General features: G+C 45.6%; 1 protein-coding gene across 1 annotated transcript; it reads left to right on the plus strand.

Moving 5' to 3' along the window:
• Window positions 1–2,701: 2,701 nt before the first annotated feature.
• Window positions 2,702–3,815, plus strand: LOC136452572 (uncharacterized). The gene has a single exon (XM_066453178.1). It carries the CDS (start codon window positions 3,024–3,026, stop codon window positions 3,423–3,425), a length of 402 nt encoding a protein of 133 aa, XP_066309275.1. The 5' UTR covers window positions 2,702–3,023; the 3' UTR covers window positions 3,426–3,815.
• Window positions 3,816–18,934: the final 15,119 nt, after the last annotated feature.

Consider the following 18,934-nt stretch of genomic DNA (forward strand, 5'->3'; position numbering starts at 1 on the left):
CGCTTTCTATCCTGAAACTGACAAATAGTACCAAAAACATAGGGAGTTGAGTCCTACGGTCGATTTCTTTTTCAAAAAAAAAAATGTTTTTAGATCATGTCAACAACATATGCTTTTGCCAAAGTGTTTCACACGGTCGATTTTACCTTAAAACTGTTTTTGCCAGTTCTAGTTTAAGGTAAGGTGGTTTTGCGAATTAGTCCGTGAAGCATCGAAGTTTCAGTCGTTTGCTCGCATGCGGATTGATTAGCTGGCTTTGCCTACCACACATGTCTAATCATTGGAACCTTTTGCCCTAAAAGCATTAATCATTGGGTTATTAACAAGATCCAGTTGCGCCAACTCACTTTCCTCCTGCTTTTTTGTCGTTAATGTGTCAAAATGATGCGTGCGCGTGTTGTGGTGTTCGAACGGACCCAGCTTCAGGGGTCATTTGATTTTAGGCCGGAACTTGCCACAGTTTACTGCCCTAAGTTAATTAGTCAAGTTTGATCAAGTGCTTTGACAGCGGTTTGGTTGTAGCTAGCAAGTATAATAAGATTAAATTTTTGCAAACTACTCCCTCCGTATTCTTTTGTTATTAGGCATGAAGAAATTTAACTCAGATAACAAAATGTTATCACGGTGGATTAATTGTCCACGGCATGCAACGCCTGCCCTATCTTGGCCCTCTCCCGTGTACACTTGATTGGCCGTGACCTAAGCTCGCCATTCCAACAACCATGTACGAGTGTGTACAGATCATAATGGCTTGCCTTGGTATTGAGCACAATCCTATGGGCCTGTTTGGACAGCTCCACCAGCTCTAGATCCACAAAAAACAGCTCCTTTCCACAAAAAGTTAACCAAATACTAACTCCACCAAATCCAGATTCACCGGGGGGGGGGGGGGGGGGGGGGGGGAGATTCATTATTTTGGCAGATCTCCTCAAGGGGTGCTCCACCAAACTCAAATTGATGGAGTTGGAGAAAATTATCTACAACTGGCACTGGTTACACACGATACCGATTCGTTTTAATTTTTCCCACCTCTTTCCCGTCCCCACCCTGAGCCTTCCATCCCGCACACCGCTTTTCCGCCGGCGCTCGCGCCATGGCCGGCTAGCCCTCACCGTGCCCGCCCCCAGTGTGGCCGCGTGACTGCCACTGGTGAGGTTGCGCCTGCACCTCCGGTGAGGCCATGAGCACGCCCCTGGCCACAACACTGCGAAGCTCCACCCATCCCCGGAGAGGCCGCGCCTGCTGCCCCCGGTGAGGTCACGCCCGCTCCCGGTGAGCAGAACTCGTCTTGCTGTCTCCGTAGCGGCTCTAGCGGCAGGGAACTCGTCTACTGCAAGGGGCATCCATTGCGAGCCCCTCCCCAGCCCTGTGTGCCCCTCCCCGGCGAGGCTGCAACCCTCCTCCAGCCACTGCATGCCCCTCCTTGGCTTTGCGTGCCCCTCCCCGCGAGGCCCCGCGTGACCCTCCTCCGACCACTGTGTTACCCCAAACGGTTCCCTAGATCCACTAGTGGAGCTGCTCCATAGTGAATCCCACATCCAGATTCACTTTTTCAATAGAGCAATTGTCCCAAACAAACCATATATTACAGTAAATAAGATCTAAACAATATAGGCTTAGTTAGCACATGACAACCAAACACGCCCATGGACTTGGACAGGCTTGGACTAGCATGGGTTATGGCTTACAGGAGAGGTACAACCAAACACCCATATTTACTTACGTTCCGATTGCTTTAGTCTTCGTAGTCATGCTCATTATATTTATTTAAACTAAATAAGCTCCAAATAGAGTACCAACGCATAAACAACATTTTTTTAGTTTAAATAAATTAGTTATGAATTTTAGGGATTAAACCATACTTTATTATTCTTAGAAAAATGTAAAAACACTTTTGAAAACAACGAGAGAACCTAGCTAATTTGTCTCGATAAGGTTGAAAAAAGGACTTTATTCCAAGTTTTTTTTTTTCTTATTAGGCTTGCCTAGGTATGACAAACACATTTTGATGTAACTTTAGACAGGTGTAGCAAAAATTTTATAGCAAATGTTAGCAACCTTAGACGACGAACCAAAATGGCCCTGGCGTATATTCATCCTATAGCAAATGTGAGAAACATGCGTGTGTTTTTTATTGAAAATGTTTCGGATTTGTGCAGCTATATTTAGCAGCGTTATTTCGGAACAAATCAAAGTGTGTACTTCCTTACCTGGATGCGTTGAATCTGCACGTCAAGATGCAGAAATGCAGTGGGAAGTACGTATTGTGGCAGAGGAAGCAACGGGAATAGGAGTGGATCGATGAAAGGGATCAGGTCAGTGGTCACCACCCTCACATGCCAGGACAGCCCGGACCAGATAGAGGCGCTTTATTATACTTGGTACGCAGGTGAAGCCACCTTTACGCGACCCCGCTCCTACTTCAACTTCAATGATGAGCCTCAACTCTCGCCACTACGCTAGCTTAGCCAAGCTCGCCGCGTCGTCGCGCGGCGCGATCACGCACGCACTGCTTGTGCACAGAGTCGGATGGGCGCGCTGATGCAGGCAGGCGCACATGCGCCGGCCGCTCCCGCGTAGTCATGCATGTGGCCGGCCAATTTGACCCGCCACATGCTCCGATCGCACATCCCTTTCGAGCAGACTGCAGGGGCGAGCAGCAACCACCGGCCTTCATGCCCCAGGGCCCAGGCCATCCCGCAACGACCACGATGAAGTGCACACCTTCTCAAACCACCACAGTACAATTCTGCTGCTTATTCCTTCCGATCCTTTCCAGTTCTACTGCCAGTGCCAGTGCCAGTGCCAGTCTACCTTCTTCTCCCATTCCAACGAATCCCAGCTAATATTCCTGCAAACAAAGGGAGTAGTAGATAGGTACACTGGAGCCTCGAGGTCGCACTCGCTTCATAAGAGAGCGCGGTTGCGAGGGCCAGCCGCACCACACACCTTTCTCGATCGTAGCCTCGTAGGCTCGTAGCGTAGTGTGTGTTAGCCTAGTTGTGCTCGCCGGCTGGCTGGTGATGGGAGGAAGATCAGTGCTCGCGCTGGCGATCATCGCCATCGCGGCGGCGGCGACGACGCCAGCCGCTGCGGCGGTCGAGGGGGAGGTGAAGAAGTGCGGTGGGTGCTCGCCGTGCGTCGGCGCCGACTGCCCGGTGCTGTACCCGTCGCCGCCGCCGCCCGCGCTGCCTCCCCCGCCGCCGTACTACTACTACAGCCCTCCGCCGCCCGCGACCTACCCCGGGGCCGGGTGCCCGCCGCCGCCGGGGGCGTACATCCAGATCGGGAGCACGCCGCCGGGCAAGGGCCCGCTGTACCCGCAGGACCCGGGGTTCATTCCCGCCAGCGCGCCGGGCCGCGCCGCGCCGCTCACGGTCACTGCTGCGCTCGCGGCGTTCGCGTGCGCATGGGCCTTCTTGTGATGATCTGCGTCGTCACAACTGGACGGCGATCGAGCTTCGTCGGTAAGTAGCGCGACGGATCACGGAGTCCAGATCCTGCCGGCGGCGTTCCACTTCCACGGGTTAATTGATTCCCCAGTGTATTTATGCATGCATGCTCCTTGTCATAATAATTTTCACTGGCCATCATATTCATATGGGCTGCAGTAGTTCTTGGAATGTATGAAGGTTTTTTTTTTATAAAAAAAAAACAGGAATGTATGAAGGTTTTCTTTGCTTTAGTTTTCGTTTTTAATCTGATGATGGTTTTAGAACAATCACTTGTAAGAACTGCAATGCAGATTTAAGAAGAATGTGTGACCCGCAGGCCATTCCAGATTTGTACGTTTTTCTCAGAGTCAACTTATGGTGTGTATATATCGTCGATCGGTGTGATCTATTCGTTCTCTTATTTAGCGGCCAACTTGCCGCTGTTCATGTGGCCGGGATCGAGCCGGTGACCATGCGTGTCATCAGTTTTCAAATGTTCTTATTTCATCAGCAGGATTCGTCTGCATGGGTCAGGATTGTGCATAGTAAACAGATTAGTCATCCCAAGGATTGCGACCAATTCACAACAATCATATATGGCCATCTGAGCTAGTGAGCTGCTACAGTTAGCAGTAGCTGTGATTATGTGAATGCAAATGCGTATGCTGTGCCATGATCCGGTTATTATAGTTACATCTTCTTGTATTTTTCCCCAAATACACATTTTTTTAAAAAAAAGAGCATATCCAATAATTTCCAAAAAAAATGGTTGATAAACTAATGAGTTTTAGAAATGTCTAAAAAAAGTTGGGAGCATATCTATTGCCTTTCTCCAACAGTTTTTAAAACACCCCTCCTAAAATATAGAAGACCATTTTGCATGAGGAATTCCAAACTATTTCTAAACTAGATGATACCCCACGCGTTGCTATAGGAATTTTACGCTGAACATGAAAAAATTGTACAGGAAAAATTTATAGCACCATTTGACATTAACACAATAGTGTGTCGCCATAGGATTTAAGGGACAGATTTAGGTACAGAATGCATAATACTGTGAATATGATAAAAAGTAACACCTATTTTATAGTTACCTCTTAAACGACCAATGTGCAAACTTATCACAATTTTAGTTAAAAAAAAAGTAGGACAGGAGAACATTAAAGTGGTGTATAAAACTTGACAATGCTCTGGTTGTCATTATAGGCGTGGGAGATCATGTATCCGCCTGCCATAGGCTAAAAATGAATACTTCCGACTTCGAGCAGGAATAGGAAAGCCCCACTCGTACAAACCACGCACACAACATATTTATCAATGATTCCATCCGTCTAAAAAAAAGGCAATTGTACCCTTATATAAAAAGAAGAGAGAGATTGACCATACACTCACGTACGTAATGGTGTATAAAACATGACAATACTCTGGTTTTCAGTATAGGCGTGGGAGATCATGTATCCGCCTGCCATAGGCCAAAATGAATACTTCCGACTTCGAGCAAAAATAGGAAAGCCCCACTCGTACAAACGGCGCACACAACATATTTATCAATGATTCCATCCATCTCCCTAAAAAGGCAATTGTACCCTTATATGAAAAGAAAAGAAAAGAGAGAGATTGACCATACACTCACGCACGGACGGCTGGTGTATAAAACATGACAATACTCTGGTTTTCATTATAGGCGTGGGAGATCATGTATCCGCCTGCCATAGGCTAAAATGAATACTTCCGACTTCAAAAATAGGAAAGCCCCACTCGTACAAACGATGCACACAACATATTTATCAACGATTCCATCCGTCTCCCTAAAAAAGGCAATTGTACCCTTATATATATACAAAGAGAGAGAGAGATGGACCATACACTCACGCACGGACGGCTAATGGCTTCTTATCCACTCGTTTTATCTCCCTCGTTGTATCCGCCGCCTCCCCACATCGCACTCACGGCCGGCCGCCCTAGGCCCCAATCCCATGGGCTCCCCTAGGTATACACTCAGACGTAGTTGTATTAGTATATGGCTTGGTTGGCTCGTTAAGGCCCATGACAACTGTTGGTATTTATTAAGTGCAAATAGAATATAAAGGATACCACAAGCGCATAGAATACTATTGTAGCATTTTATCGGAAGTATTTCAGGTATCGTTATTTATATTTTACCACCGAAAAACAATGGAGTAAAGACTTATTGAGTAATAAAGAAATATCTATCAATCAACATATCAGCATAGCTAAAGCAGGAGTGAATGTAATGATATGAATAAAGCATAATGACACTCAGGGGATAGATCACTAAGATAATGTAAACTAGTTAACTCGGAAGAACAACGGGTGAGGTAGATTCCTATGATATTTCTATTACATGGTCAAAGTATATATACATCCAACTATAGCTAAGACTAACTCTACTCTTATGCACTTTGGGATGCCGCTTAGACGGTAGAGCACCCACAATAGATAACTCTACTGACGCGACTACGATCCTACAATTTAAGAACATACTCAATTCGGAGTGGACTACAAAGGATAGATGGGGCTGTCACCTCCCACTACTACCACCCAACCAGAGAACAAGGTGCACTCATAGGTAGAGCATCGTATAAGCACCATTCTTACAGGAGACTCGGCTACTTAGCCTAATTGGTAAACTAGCAGGCTAAGTACTCTATGAACCCGCACACAAAAGTAATGATAACCATAACTAAGCATGATATATATTCAAAGTAAGCATAGTCATGTGATAAGAATATGATAAATTGATAATAAGTCTTACAAGATGTAGAAGTGAAGCTACAAGGCTTTGCCTTGCCTCCAAGACTAGATCCGGAACTTGAGCATGAGCCCAACTCGATCCTCACTCCCAAGCTACTAATCTACGATATTGGAGAGCTCTAGACTTAATCCTCTTGATGTGTGTTGATCTAAAGGAGACATATGAATTAGGGTTTTCAAGATAGCCTGAGGGAGGGGGTTGGGGCTGCAATATATAGGCCGAAGCATCAATTCTAGACCCTCGGATCAAATCAACTTGAAAGAATGGCGTAGATGCAATCTAGGTGGCGGTGGAGAACCGACATTTGAAGGGGAGGCTGACACGTGGGTCCCACAGGCCGATCGGCTGGCCCCCATGTCAGCGTCTCGGCTCGATCTTTGGTGGAGAGTCTTCTGGGGTCTTCTAGTGTTGTTTACGCCGCGGATAAGCGCAATTAATTCTTACATATAGGTCAACCTTGATGATTTTCTGATTAAATCGTCCTGCAAACATAGATTCACCAAAACTTGTGGAATTTATTAGTTGAAACCCCTAGACCTATGTTGGTGATCCTTTTTATACATTTATATAAGTTATATTAACGGTTTATGATGAACGTTAACTACCATCAACAGCAGCCTAGCAGATTGGCGTTAGCGATTTCTTTATCGACTCTATGACTATGACTTCTTATCTCAGAACAAAATCACAAATCTAGAACACAACGCAGCAACTACGACGCGATCACCCAACTCAATGGCGGTGCCACGGCGGGTGGCCTACTCGGAGTGAGACTCCAATGAGGCGTTAGTAGCTTTGTATGAACTAGGTATGTACTAATATTCGAAGTCACCCAAACCACCCCCAACGGGCTATGCTAGCGCTCGGACGTCCGAACAGGACGCCCGCGCAACCTGCCTCCATGCGCTGACGCTGATTTTTATTCTCGCCCCACACGTGCACCCGTCCTATCACAGTGCCCACGCGTCCAGACGACTCGCCTCACCCCCGCAGCACACCCTGTCTGCCTAGATTCGAAGCCGTTGAAAGCCCTAGTTTGGTTTTGGATAATTGATGAAACCTAGGACTAACCTTTGATCTAAGTGTGTGAATTAGAAAAGGTGGTCCAATCCAAGTGATAGAGCAAGATGAGGTCAATGGAGATGAAGATGGACATGTGTTGATGATGATCAAGCTCAACTTGGAAAAGAAGAAAGAGAAAAACAAAAACCGAGAAGATCAAGGCAAAGGTATAAGATAGGTTTTTGTTTTGCACTCAAGACACCATAGAGGGTGTGAGTGACTTAGGATTGATAGCCGTACTATAGAGAGGAAAAATCTTTGGCTAAACGGTTTATCGACTGCCACTAGGTGACATGATTCTTGCATATGCATTTAGGAACCTATTGTGCTAACCTTGACCCTTGTAAAATGCTTTGAAAAATGCTAACACATGTGCACACAAGTTCTACACTTTGTGGTTAGCAAGTTGGAAGCAAGGGTGAAGCGGCTGTGGACTTTGAAAAAGAAAAAGAGGAGAAGGTCCACGACCGGATGCTGTCCGTGGGATGACCGAACTCACCCAGGCGCGTCCGGTAATTTATAGGTGAGGCAGCATGGCTAGCCGAGAGAAGCAGAGAGTGATTGGACACTGGCGTTCACGCACCTGCGTGTCCGGTCATCTTCTATAGAGGAGGCGTTTCACGTGATTGGACATGCAGGGCGCACGTTAGGTCGGCTGTGACGTAGGATGACATTGGCTTCGCGGGGGTGCGTTGAGAAGAGACATGAGGACCGGATGCTAGGGCGTGTCATGTCACTGTTGACCTAACGTGTCTGGTCAGAGAAAACTGGCTCTGGATGCTCTTTGGACTTGATCTGACGCTAAGTGATCTAGAGTTCGGTTGTTTCCTCTCTGAGTCTGGTCACAACTTAACCCTAGGGCGCTTGATCAGTTGACCGTTAGAGATCGATGCTTGGTATTCAACAAACATGACATGTGGCACAGGATCCTCGACCGGATGCTGGCAAGGGCGCGTTCGGTCAACTCGACCGGTGCGTCCGGTCAGTACGTAGGATGCCCCACCTTGGCCCTAATAGCTCTATTCGTTTGTGGGGCTCTATAAATAGTGTTTGGCTTGCTCCAAGGCACCTCTCTTGGCACTTTGACATTCCTAACATCCTTTTGAGCCTAAGCAAACATCACCCACTTATCTCCATCATTGATTCATCATCATAGTGAGATTCAGAGTGATTCCAAGTGCATCTACTTGAGTGATTGCATCTAGTGTCACTTAGGGATCGTTGTGGTTGTGGATTTCTTGTTTTGCTTGGTGGCTGCCACCACCTAGATGGCTTGGAGCAGTAGAGGAGCTTCGGCATTGTAACACCCCTGGTGTTACGAGCTTGCTTAGCATCGAGATTTAGCTCCGGCATTGCATCTAGTGGCTACCGCGTGCGCGCTACTAGCCAGGCCATGCGTGGGGCCAAGCCGACGCTACGGCAGTCGCCATCTAGCCATCGTAGCGTTCGTCTCTCCGCTCAATTCGCCTACTCGCTGAGTCGCTGTCTGCATTCGCTTTTCCATCATGTTGCTGCCCTTTGTCGTGGTGTCAATGCCTTTCCCACACGACCACTGTTCCACTATCGCCGTCCACACCCTGCTAAGACCGAGCGGTCCCATCTCAGCACCCCATAGCATGCTCCCTCTGAGCCTCACCATACGGATGCTCCCGCCCATTTAACATAGCCTTGGTTGAGGTTGTCCAAGCCTAGAAGCCGCTACCCCATCTGCCTTGATGCCAACGGAGCCGCGCTGCTCTGCAAGCTTATACGCGCGGTTCATGATACCCCATCTTGATTCATTGCTCTAGCAGCTAGGATTGGAGGCTCGCTAGCAGCCGACCCGCACCAAGGTGCATATGAGCCTTGTTGTTGACCAATTTAGTGTTTTGCCATCGCCGGTCATCTCGCCACTGTAGTATGGCACATTTTAGGGGTAAGTCTATACGATTGGTCTTAGTTCAATTCAAGTCAGTTGTAGACTCATCTTAACCCCCTGGTGCTGATGCTCGCCCTAGCTTCACTGAAGTTCCCATCGGAGGTGAGCTGACATGACCATGCCATCTCGGTATGCTGCCGCCTTCGCCGCTTGCTCGTGGCTAGCACCACATAGGGCCTCTTCATCCTCATCAATGCATCGGCTGCTCTAGTTGTATGACACTGGTGCTTGTGCACCACTTCTTTTCTCTCTCCACCCTCCTCATTCACCGGCATGGCTACGCCGCCACCGTACACCACTGCCCGCCGCTATAGCATGCGCTAGAGCGCCTCCCACCTCTCCACTGCCACCCAACATAGCCTCTTAGGTCAAGGATTGCGATCGACCCTCTAGATAAGTCCGCGCGAACCCTTGATGGCCGACGTGACCGCTCGGTGCCCGTGCTCGCCGCGCCGCCACGTTTCCTGCTTCGGGGATGTGCGTGGGGAAATTAGGAAGAAGCGAGGGGGGTGAATGAATTAGTCAGAGAGAGAGAGGGAAATAGTAAACAAACGACGACATAGTTTTAGAAAAGATCAGGGTCTCTTTTGTAAAAGAGCCACGCGCGTGGACTCCCTGCTTGGGGGCCGTTGCTGGGCTGGCCTGCTGTGTGCGCTCACGTTCCGCGTTGGGCCAAGCCGGGCTGCTAGGCCAAATGCTTGCCACTGGCCCTTTTTATTTTCTAAAGCATTTTCTAATTTAATTTCTAAGGTAAACTTGTAAATTCAATATAAAATTACGTAGTTAACCGAAAATTATCAAATTAATTTTGTTCAATTCCTAAAATCATGATCTATCTGTTAGTATATTTTGTTCATATAGTTTTATAATATTTTCGAGAGTTATCTAATTAATTTGAGATGCTTAATATTATAAGATATAAACTTGTAGGATTTTTTGTGATAAATTGGTGATAGTGTTGGCTCTGAAACTTTCACAGTAAATTCCTAACATTATTAGGTGCTCACTATAATTTTTGTAGGTCCATAATAATTAGTTTGCTAAGGTAGCTAAATGAGCCCTAGTTCAAAAATATATGTTTAATCAATAAAATGCCGAAACACCTTGGAATTTTAAAACTAGAATATTTTTCTGAAGGCAAAGCCTTACTTGACGACGTGGATATGTAGACTAGTATGTTAGTTGTTAAAGCTAGCTCGTTAGCTTGTGGAGCGTAATCGTATTTTTAGGAGTTGCGGTTACCGTTGATTAATTGTGTCTCTATGTTGCATCCACGTATATCATAATAGGAACAATGATGGATCATGGAGTCGACTGAAGTAGTAGAAAAGATGGTGCCTTAATGATCATGTCGCTCGATGGAATGCTAATCCTTAGTTGTATCTTGCCCAGGCAAGCTCGATGGAATGCTAATCTTTATTTTATGCTTGTGCATTAAGTTTTAAGGAGTTAAATGAAACCACTTGCATATATATATATATATATATATATATATATATATATATATATATATATATATATATATATATATATATATATATATATATATATATATCCTGATCCTATGAGTCCTACTAGTATGTCAGGATCATATAGATTGCTCTGCTATAGGACCTGGTAGAAGTCAAGTGATTGTCTATCACTTGCGAGAGACATGAAAGATATTGTTGTTGTTATTATATTACTATCACGTGAAAAATATATGAATGATAATTGGAGACCGGGTGGAATGGTACTTTGGATCTAGACTTGGTTAGGCATTCGAGCAAGACTCGGATTGCACTTTGTTCCGCCTGTGTCGATTGAGGACCATCCGTTGCTGTGGTTGGTAGTCAGGTCACAAACTTATTATCCTGAGCACATACTTGCTTATGGGAGCGGGAAGGCTCATTATGCTCTTGTCGTGGGTCCCAGCTCTTTCCGAACTGACTAATTGGAGGCGGGAAAAGGTAGAGGTCTAAGCACCATACGGAGACTGGGTCTCAAGTGTGGGGGCTTGGAGTCTAAGTTTGGACAGGGACCTAGACCCCTTGACAGTAGGGGAGTGGGTTGGTCTTGTTTGTGCCTAGGGTACAAGCGAGGCATGTGTTTCAGGGTACCCAGCTGGGATACATTAATTCACGAATCGCCATTTCTATGAGACAGTATCGACTTGGCTATGGTCTAGCACCGTAGTAAGAACTGGAACTTGAAAGGTGACCAAATGGTTCTGATTGCTTACCACTAGCTTGAAAGTAGCATAGGTGCTTACATAGAATGGTTAGTCAATGAACTAATGATGACTGCTAATAAAATTGATTATAAGGACGCACGTTTAGTAATGCTTCCGCAGATGCAATAACCCACAAGCCAATTAAGCCTTGCATATCCATGGAGTGTTTTGTTTTCCTCCTGTCGGGTAAGTCTTGCTGTGTACAATCGAGTATTCAGGGTTTTATTCCCCCTGTTGTAGGTGATCGGAGGATACTTAGAGCTGACTCTTATGTGTGGAAACCTCCTGGTGGGCTCAAAGAGGATTCCTTTCACACTACGACTGTAGTGTTTATTTATAACCCTCACTAAATTTTTTTTGATAAGAAAAGATGAAAATCTATTAGCAGCTCTTTTATATAAATGTCCACTATGTTAATACTCCACCATATCATTAGATTAATCTTGTATCCTTTGTAACTCTGATAACATTGTTATATTCTGCTGTTATAATCAATTGAGGTGGTATTCTACTACTGTAATAAAGTGATGTAAGAAATGGCTTAAGAATGTTGTAAACTTTCTTCTCTCATTTATGATCCTGATGGTAAAATGTGGATTTTTGAGTTCTCCTTTGGGGTGTGCTCGACGAAACTATGTAGTTTTATGTCCTCTCTTGAGTACTTAGTGTCTAATGGAAGACAAATACTCCTAAGAGGCATTAAATTTGACGGTTCTACCACAGGTGGTATCAGAGCATAAATGAGGAAATAAAGCTTCAAAATCCTTTTCTAAATTAAAATTTGACAACCTATTTTTGCAAAAAGTTAGGGCGTTTAACTATGAAGCATATAAGTAGCCCTATTGCTATACTTAAGCATCCATAATTGGTTTAACTAGGCTTTCTCCGGTGGACTGACTCTCGTGCAGTATACGATCTTTAAGTCAATCGCGCTAGTAATGCCTTAGTCATCGTGACCGTATTGCTAGTAGATGCGCCCTTCATAGGTGTCACGCGAGTCGTATTGTGCACGATTGACCAGGCCTATTCAGAAATTATTGTTGAACTGTGGCTTCATGTTTCACGTTCACCTATGGTTCACACCTGCCGTGACCCATGTCTCTCCGTACTCCTTTTTGCGCTATTGCTAGACCCTTGCCCTGTAGCTATACTAGTCATTAATGGCCTCGAACATCGCTTGCTTCGAACGAGCAAAAAATTCAGTCGATTCATTTGTAGTGGCCCCGCATAGGAACTGAAGGTGGACTGCGCTAGGACCACTGACCACTCTGCCATTACAAGAAGGGCCTAGCCTAGCCATTGCTACCACCACTTGGTGCACTCTAGCTCACCGAGCCCTTCCTCTTGAGCAAGCTTTTCGCTCAATCCTCCCTTGCAACCACCCACTAGGGATGGCAGGAGCCTGGGTTAGTAGTTACTGCCTGAACACTAAGGGTTTTCCCAAAATCTTGTATGCCACCCTATAAAAACTTGGAGTCAAAGATCATCCCGAGTATGAGGGTTGTGAGTATGAAAAGCATGGCACTGAGCGGTGTGAAGTTATCATCTATATTGGGAAGAGTGAGGAGTTCCCCGACATCACTAAAGCCTGGAATGTGACCACAACCGAGTTTTGCTTCGTCGATACCTACCAACTTGTGGCCCATAAAGCCTTGCGGCACCTTTGCTAGATCTATGAAGAGCCCATTGCGTGTACCCCCATGAGGTTCTTTCCACCTTTGGAAAAGAATCGATGGGTATGGAGGGCTCGCATGGAGGCTTTGTAAGGGCGGGATGCGCAAGAAGACAGTACAACCGTGGTGCATTTGACCATGTACCTGCTTGCTCTAGATGAGCAGTATGACCGACAAGCCTTAGAGCTAAGGAAGTGCCTTCGGTGAGCCAAGGAAGCCAAGATATTCTCCAGGATGCTCTAGGTGCAGCTCACTGAAGCACATGCCATTGTGGCAACCGTAGAGAGTCGAGAGACTGCCATGTCAGAGGCCCTTAAGGAGGCTGAAGATTGGCATGCCCATTAGCTGGGAGAGGCCTTCCTTGTCACTAGGGATAAGCGTAGGAGGCTTGCTGCTGAAAGGCAAGATCCCTTGATCTTGGAGGGAATCCCTGTCCAACCGCTAGAAAGAAGAAGAACCGGTGTTGCAGTACCGCCCGCACCTCCACCCTCGAAAGTGTCAGAAGTAGAGCCCTTGTTTCCCCTCACCTAGCCACTGCCTAGAGAGGAGACAGATCCATAGCCAGGGTGGTAAAAGAATCCATCGAGCCCAGGAATGAAGATGTGTGGTCCGACAAAGTAGATTAGTTGCCTTAGAAAGATGTACCCATAGTAGTGGTCCCTTTCGTCATTGTCCTCCAGTATTGTAATCTTTCCATTGTATTTTGTCCATAGTTGTTGAGACCGTCTAGTCATAAGGAAGGTGAATGATGTGTCGACAATGGGAGAGTGAGTGCCTATATGTTGTACCAGCATAAGAACATTTGGAATGTGCATTTTATTTATTTTGCTGTGTTTATTGCGTCCATCTACCCTTAGGTCTCGTTAGATGTGATTAGGGTTTTCAAGGATGATGTTAAGTGGGTTACAAGAGAGCAACCATTCAGATGCCAGCAGACCAGCTGTGATGAGATAACGTAGGACACTGTATCAACTAATTGTGGATGTCCCAATAGAATACTTGAATCTCTTTAAATCAAATTCGTTGTGGGATTTGAATTCCTTGTCCCTTGTTGCGAAAGGAACCTTTGTTGTCTGAATCTTGCCTTGCAATACTCCTCTAATTCTGTGGTCTATGACCCTACCACCTTTATTGTGTGTAAGTTGATAATAGTTGCCTGGTTAATAGCTTATGGTGCCGTGACAAAACTGAGGGCCCCTATGGAACAGCTGCCACATGGTGACGCTGCTCGGCACGTGCTGGTATCGAGGTTGTTGACCAAGTACCTTTACCAAGTTACACCACCGTATGCTCTTGCAACAAAATATTTTCCATGAGAAAAATATCTTTGTGTTCTAATGGGAAATCTACAACGGGTTGATGAAATAGTGTTCCCCTAAAGTAACCAAGAGAATGTGGTTTTGGAAAAAGCATGTATGTCGCGATCTCAGTTAATACAAAGGTTGGCGCATATTGTGGGCAAGGAAGGGAAGGAAAAGAAGAGCAACAAGGAAAAGTTAGCCTCGGGTAGTGGGGAGTGATTGGAAAAGCTTGAGTGGACATCATGTCCCAAGCCCTGTGTCTAGCTCAACCACATTATGCACGCTGATCACTATTGACGTGTGCCCTGTGGACACCGTCAATGTCAGGGTCCACTAGTACCCCATTCTCGTGTAACCACGACATTATGCCGCATCCACCGTACTTGTGCACTGTGCGCTTCCCCTTTTCCTAGCATCCTATTGGCTCTCGATCCCTGCCCTCACTCCCATACTGGACCCCCCTTCCCCTCTCCTTTTTCTTCTTTTGGGAACACGACCGCTTGTACACCTCCCCCGCCGAGCGAATCCCCTCCCCTCTCCCTTATCCTCCCTGTGTTCAAGCTCGCGCAGGGAGCACACCATGGCTAACTTTTTCCTCACCTCGTGAACCATCAGTGTCTCCTTCCATGCCACCTCGACTTCCGGTGCACTACGCCACCACCTCCGTCCACCAAGCTATAAGATGCTACCTTGTGCGCCTCTCCTTCGCCCCCATCCCCTCGAATCCGAAGTAGAGCTACGGGATCTAGCCGTCGCTCATAGAACTAGGGTCGCCTGTCAGAGGTGATTGCATAATCCAAGAAGGAGGGATCTGGTTTTTGTCGAAGAAGTTCAAGTCCACCTTTGGTTAGTTTGGTCTTAGGGTTCATGATGTTTGAGTTTTCAGTCTCCTATTTCTTGATCTGTTGGACATACACCATGTTTTGGATAATCATTTTCTTGTTATTTCTCCATTGTTATTGTCTATCTCAACTTTTGGATTAAGCCTTGGTTGTACTAGGTTGCTCTTAACCGTGTCTCTGTAAATCCCTATGTGGTTTAGTGTTCGACGTCATGTAATCTTTTGTGTAATTTCAGATCTATGAAGTGTAATCAGATTTTCCCCTTTTTTATTCTTGTTTCGAATCTCGAGACAAGATTCTTTTAAGGGGGGAAGATTGTAACACCCCTAGTGTTACGAGCTTGCTTAGCATCGAGATTTAGGTCCGAGAAGGATTAGCCTAACAAGTTTTCGGGTTTTAAAAATTTATAACACGCGTGAAATGATAAGCGAATCCTATGTGACTCACTTTTGTGGTTGAGAAAAAACAAAATAAATAGTGTTAACTAGTGCTCTTGGGAGCTCAAAAATCAAATTTGACTTTAAGATAAGCTCTTTTCGTTAAGTCGACAAACACTTGAACTATTGTTAGAATACCATTTTTGGCGAATTATATTGAGCAAAATAGTTAAATGGTGCTTAAATATTTTGCTCCTATAGGTTAGTATAAAGTATGGACTATTGCATGAAGTATTTGTTGGTTGAAGTTAACAAGGTTTAGACCTATTAAAAATTGCGACAAAGAGTTAATGGTTATTTAGCCCCAACTAAAATCCTTAACTTTTCTAAGTATGGAAAAGTAGTAAGACAATGCTATTTTGACATTTAATTTCTAACAAAAATGTTTAAACACTAGCTGTATGTTTTGGTATTCTTGATTGCATCAAAGTGAGTGCTTGAGCATGGCATAGGTCGAAGTTGTGTTGGATGTCATGTTGCTCTCATAAAAATTGCCCAAACTTTGTTGGAACACGCTGTAACCACGTTGTTGGCGCTCTGTTCGTGAACTGGCACTCCATTGATGAGCCTATGTTGGCATCCTTTTATCTCCCTCTTTGGTTGCTCTTGGGTCATGATGATTGCTCTTCTAGCTAGCTGGTAGTGTTGACTTTAGGTTAGTAGGATTGGTTGAACTTCGGTTGAGATGATCGACATCCTTTGCTTCATTTTAAAATGCGTGCACGTCACCATTTGTAGTTGTTTGGCCTATGTTCGTAGTCACCATGCGAGTACGCTGCTGCTGCCTAGCCGTTCTTGGCCGTGGATGTTACCCCGTTGCCGGCCTCGTCGTCTACCGCTCAACGGCCGCACGCTAGGCTGTGTTGGCCATAGTCGCCTTCCATAGGGCTGGGCTAACCTACAGTGCTGCTGCATGGCTACCACGTGCACGCTGTTGGCTAGGCCGTGCATGGGTCCAATCCAATGCCACAGTAATCACCGTCTGGCCATCGTGGTGCTCGTCTTGCTGCTCAATTCACGTACCCATCGAGTCGCTGTTTGCATCCGTTTTTCCGTCGCTTTGCTGCCCTTTGTTGCGGTGTCAATGCCTTTCCCATGCGACTGCTGTTCCACTACCGCCATCCATGCCCTGCTAAGATCGAGCGGTCCCATCTCGGGCACCCCACGACATGCTCCCTCTGAGCCTCACCATGCGGATGCTCCCACCCATTTAACATAGCCTTGGTTGAGGTTGTCCGAGCTTGGAAGCTCCTGCCCTGTCTACCTTGCCACCAATGGAGCTACACCGCTTCGCAAGCTTATACGCGCGGTTCATGATACCCCACCTTGATTCAATGCTCCAGTAGCTAGGATTGGAGGCTCGCTATCAGCCAACCCGCACCAAGGCACAAACGAGCCTTGTTGTCAACCAATTCGGTGTTTTGCCATCACCAGTCATCTCATCGCTGTAGTATGGCATGTTTTGGGGGTAAGTCTATACGCTTGGTCTTAGTTCAATTCAAGTCAGCTATAGACTCATCTTAACCCCCTGGTGCTAGTGCTCACCTTAGCTTCACTAAAGGTCTCGCCGAAGGTGAGCTAACGCTACCATGCCATCTCAGTATGCTACCGCCTCCGCCGCTCGCTCGTGGCCAGCGCCACACAGGGCCTCTTCATCCTCATCAATGCATCAGCTGCTCTAGTGGTATGACACTGGTGCTCGCGCACCACTTCTTTTCTCTCTTCGCCCTCCTTATTCACTAGAAAAGCTGCGCCACCATCATACACCACCGCCCACCGCTGCAGCATGCGCTAGAGCGCCTCCTAGCTCTCCACTGCCACCTAGCATAGCCTCTTAGGTCGAGGATTGCGATTGACCCTCTAGATGAGTCCACACGAACCCTAGATGGCTAGCGTGACCGCTCAGTGCCCGTGCTCGCCACGCCGCCACGCATCGTGCTTCGGGGACGTGCGTGGGGAAATTAGGAAGATGCCGGGGGGTGAATGAATTAGTTAGAGAGAGAGAGGGAAATAATAAACAAACAATAATGTAGTTTCAGAAAAGATCTGGGTCTCTTTTGTAAAAGAGCCACATGAGCGTGGACTCCCCGCTTAGGGCCATTGCTGAGCCGGCCTGCTATGCGTGCCCACATTCCGCGTTGGGTCAAGCTGGGCTGCTGGGCTGAATGCTTGCCACTGGCCCTTTTTGTTTTCAAAAGTACTTTCTAATTTAGTTTCTAAGGTAAACTTATAAATTCAATATAAAATTGTGTAGTTAACCAAAAAATATGAAATCAATTTTGTTCAGTTCCTAAAATCATGATATATCTACTAGTATATTTTGTTCACATAGTTTTATAATATTTTTGGGAGTTATCTAATTAATTTGAGATTCTTAATATTGTAAGATATAAACTTGTAGGAATTTTTGTGATAAATTGGTAATAGTGTTGCCTCTGAAACTTTCACAGTAAATTCCTAACATTATTAGGTGCTCACTATAATTTTTGTAGCTCCATAATAATTAGTTTGTTAAGGTAGCTAAATGAGCCCTAATTCAAAAAAATATGTTTAATCAATAAAATGCCAAAACACCTTGGGATTTTAAAACTAGAACATTTTTCTGGAGGCAAAGCCTTACTTGATGACGTGGATACGTAGACTAGTATGTTAGTCATTAAAGCTAGCTCGTTAGCATATGGAGCGTAATTGTATTTTTAAGAGTTGTGGTTACCGTTGATTAATTGCGTCTCTACGTTGCATCCACATATATCATAATAGGAACAACGATGGATCATAGAGTCGACTGAAGTAGTAGAAAAGATGGTGCCTTGATGATCGTGTTGCTCAATGGAATGCTAATCCTTGGTTATATCTTGCCTAGGCAAGCCCCGATGCATAACCACTATTATTCTACTCTTTATTTGATGCCTGTGCATTAAGTTTTAAGGAGTTGAATGAAACCACTTGCATATATATATATATATCCTGATCCTATGAGTCCTACTAGTATGTCAGGATTGTGTAGATTGCTCTGATATAGGACCTAGTAGAAGTCAAATGATTCCCTGTCACTCATGAGAGATAGGAAAGATATTATTGTTGTTATTATATTACTATCATATGGAAAATATATGAATGATAATTAGAGACCGGGTGGAATGGTACTTTAGATCTAGACTTGGTTAGGCATTCGAGCGAGGCTCGGATTGCACTTGTTCCGACTATGTCGATGAGGACCATCTGTTGCTGTGGATGGTAGTTAGGACACGGACTTATTATCCCAAGCACATACTTGCT

This window comes from Miscanthus floridulus, chromosome 5, assembly GCF_019320115.1.
Source record: "Miscanthus floridulus cultivar M001 chromosome 5, ASM1932011v1, whole genome shotgun sequence".
Classification (NCBI taxonomy): domain Eukaryota; kingdom Viridiplantae; phylum Streptophyta; class Magnoliopsida; order Poales; family Poaceae; genus Miscanthus; species Miscanthus floridulus.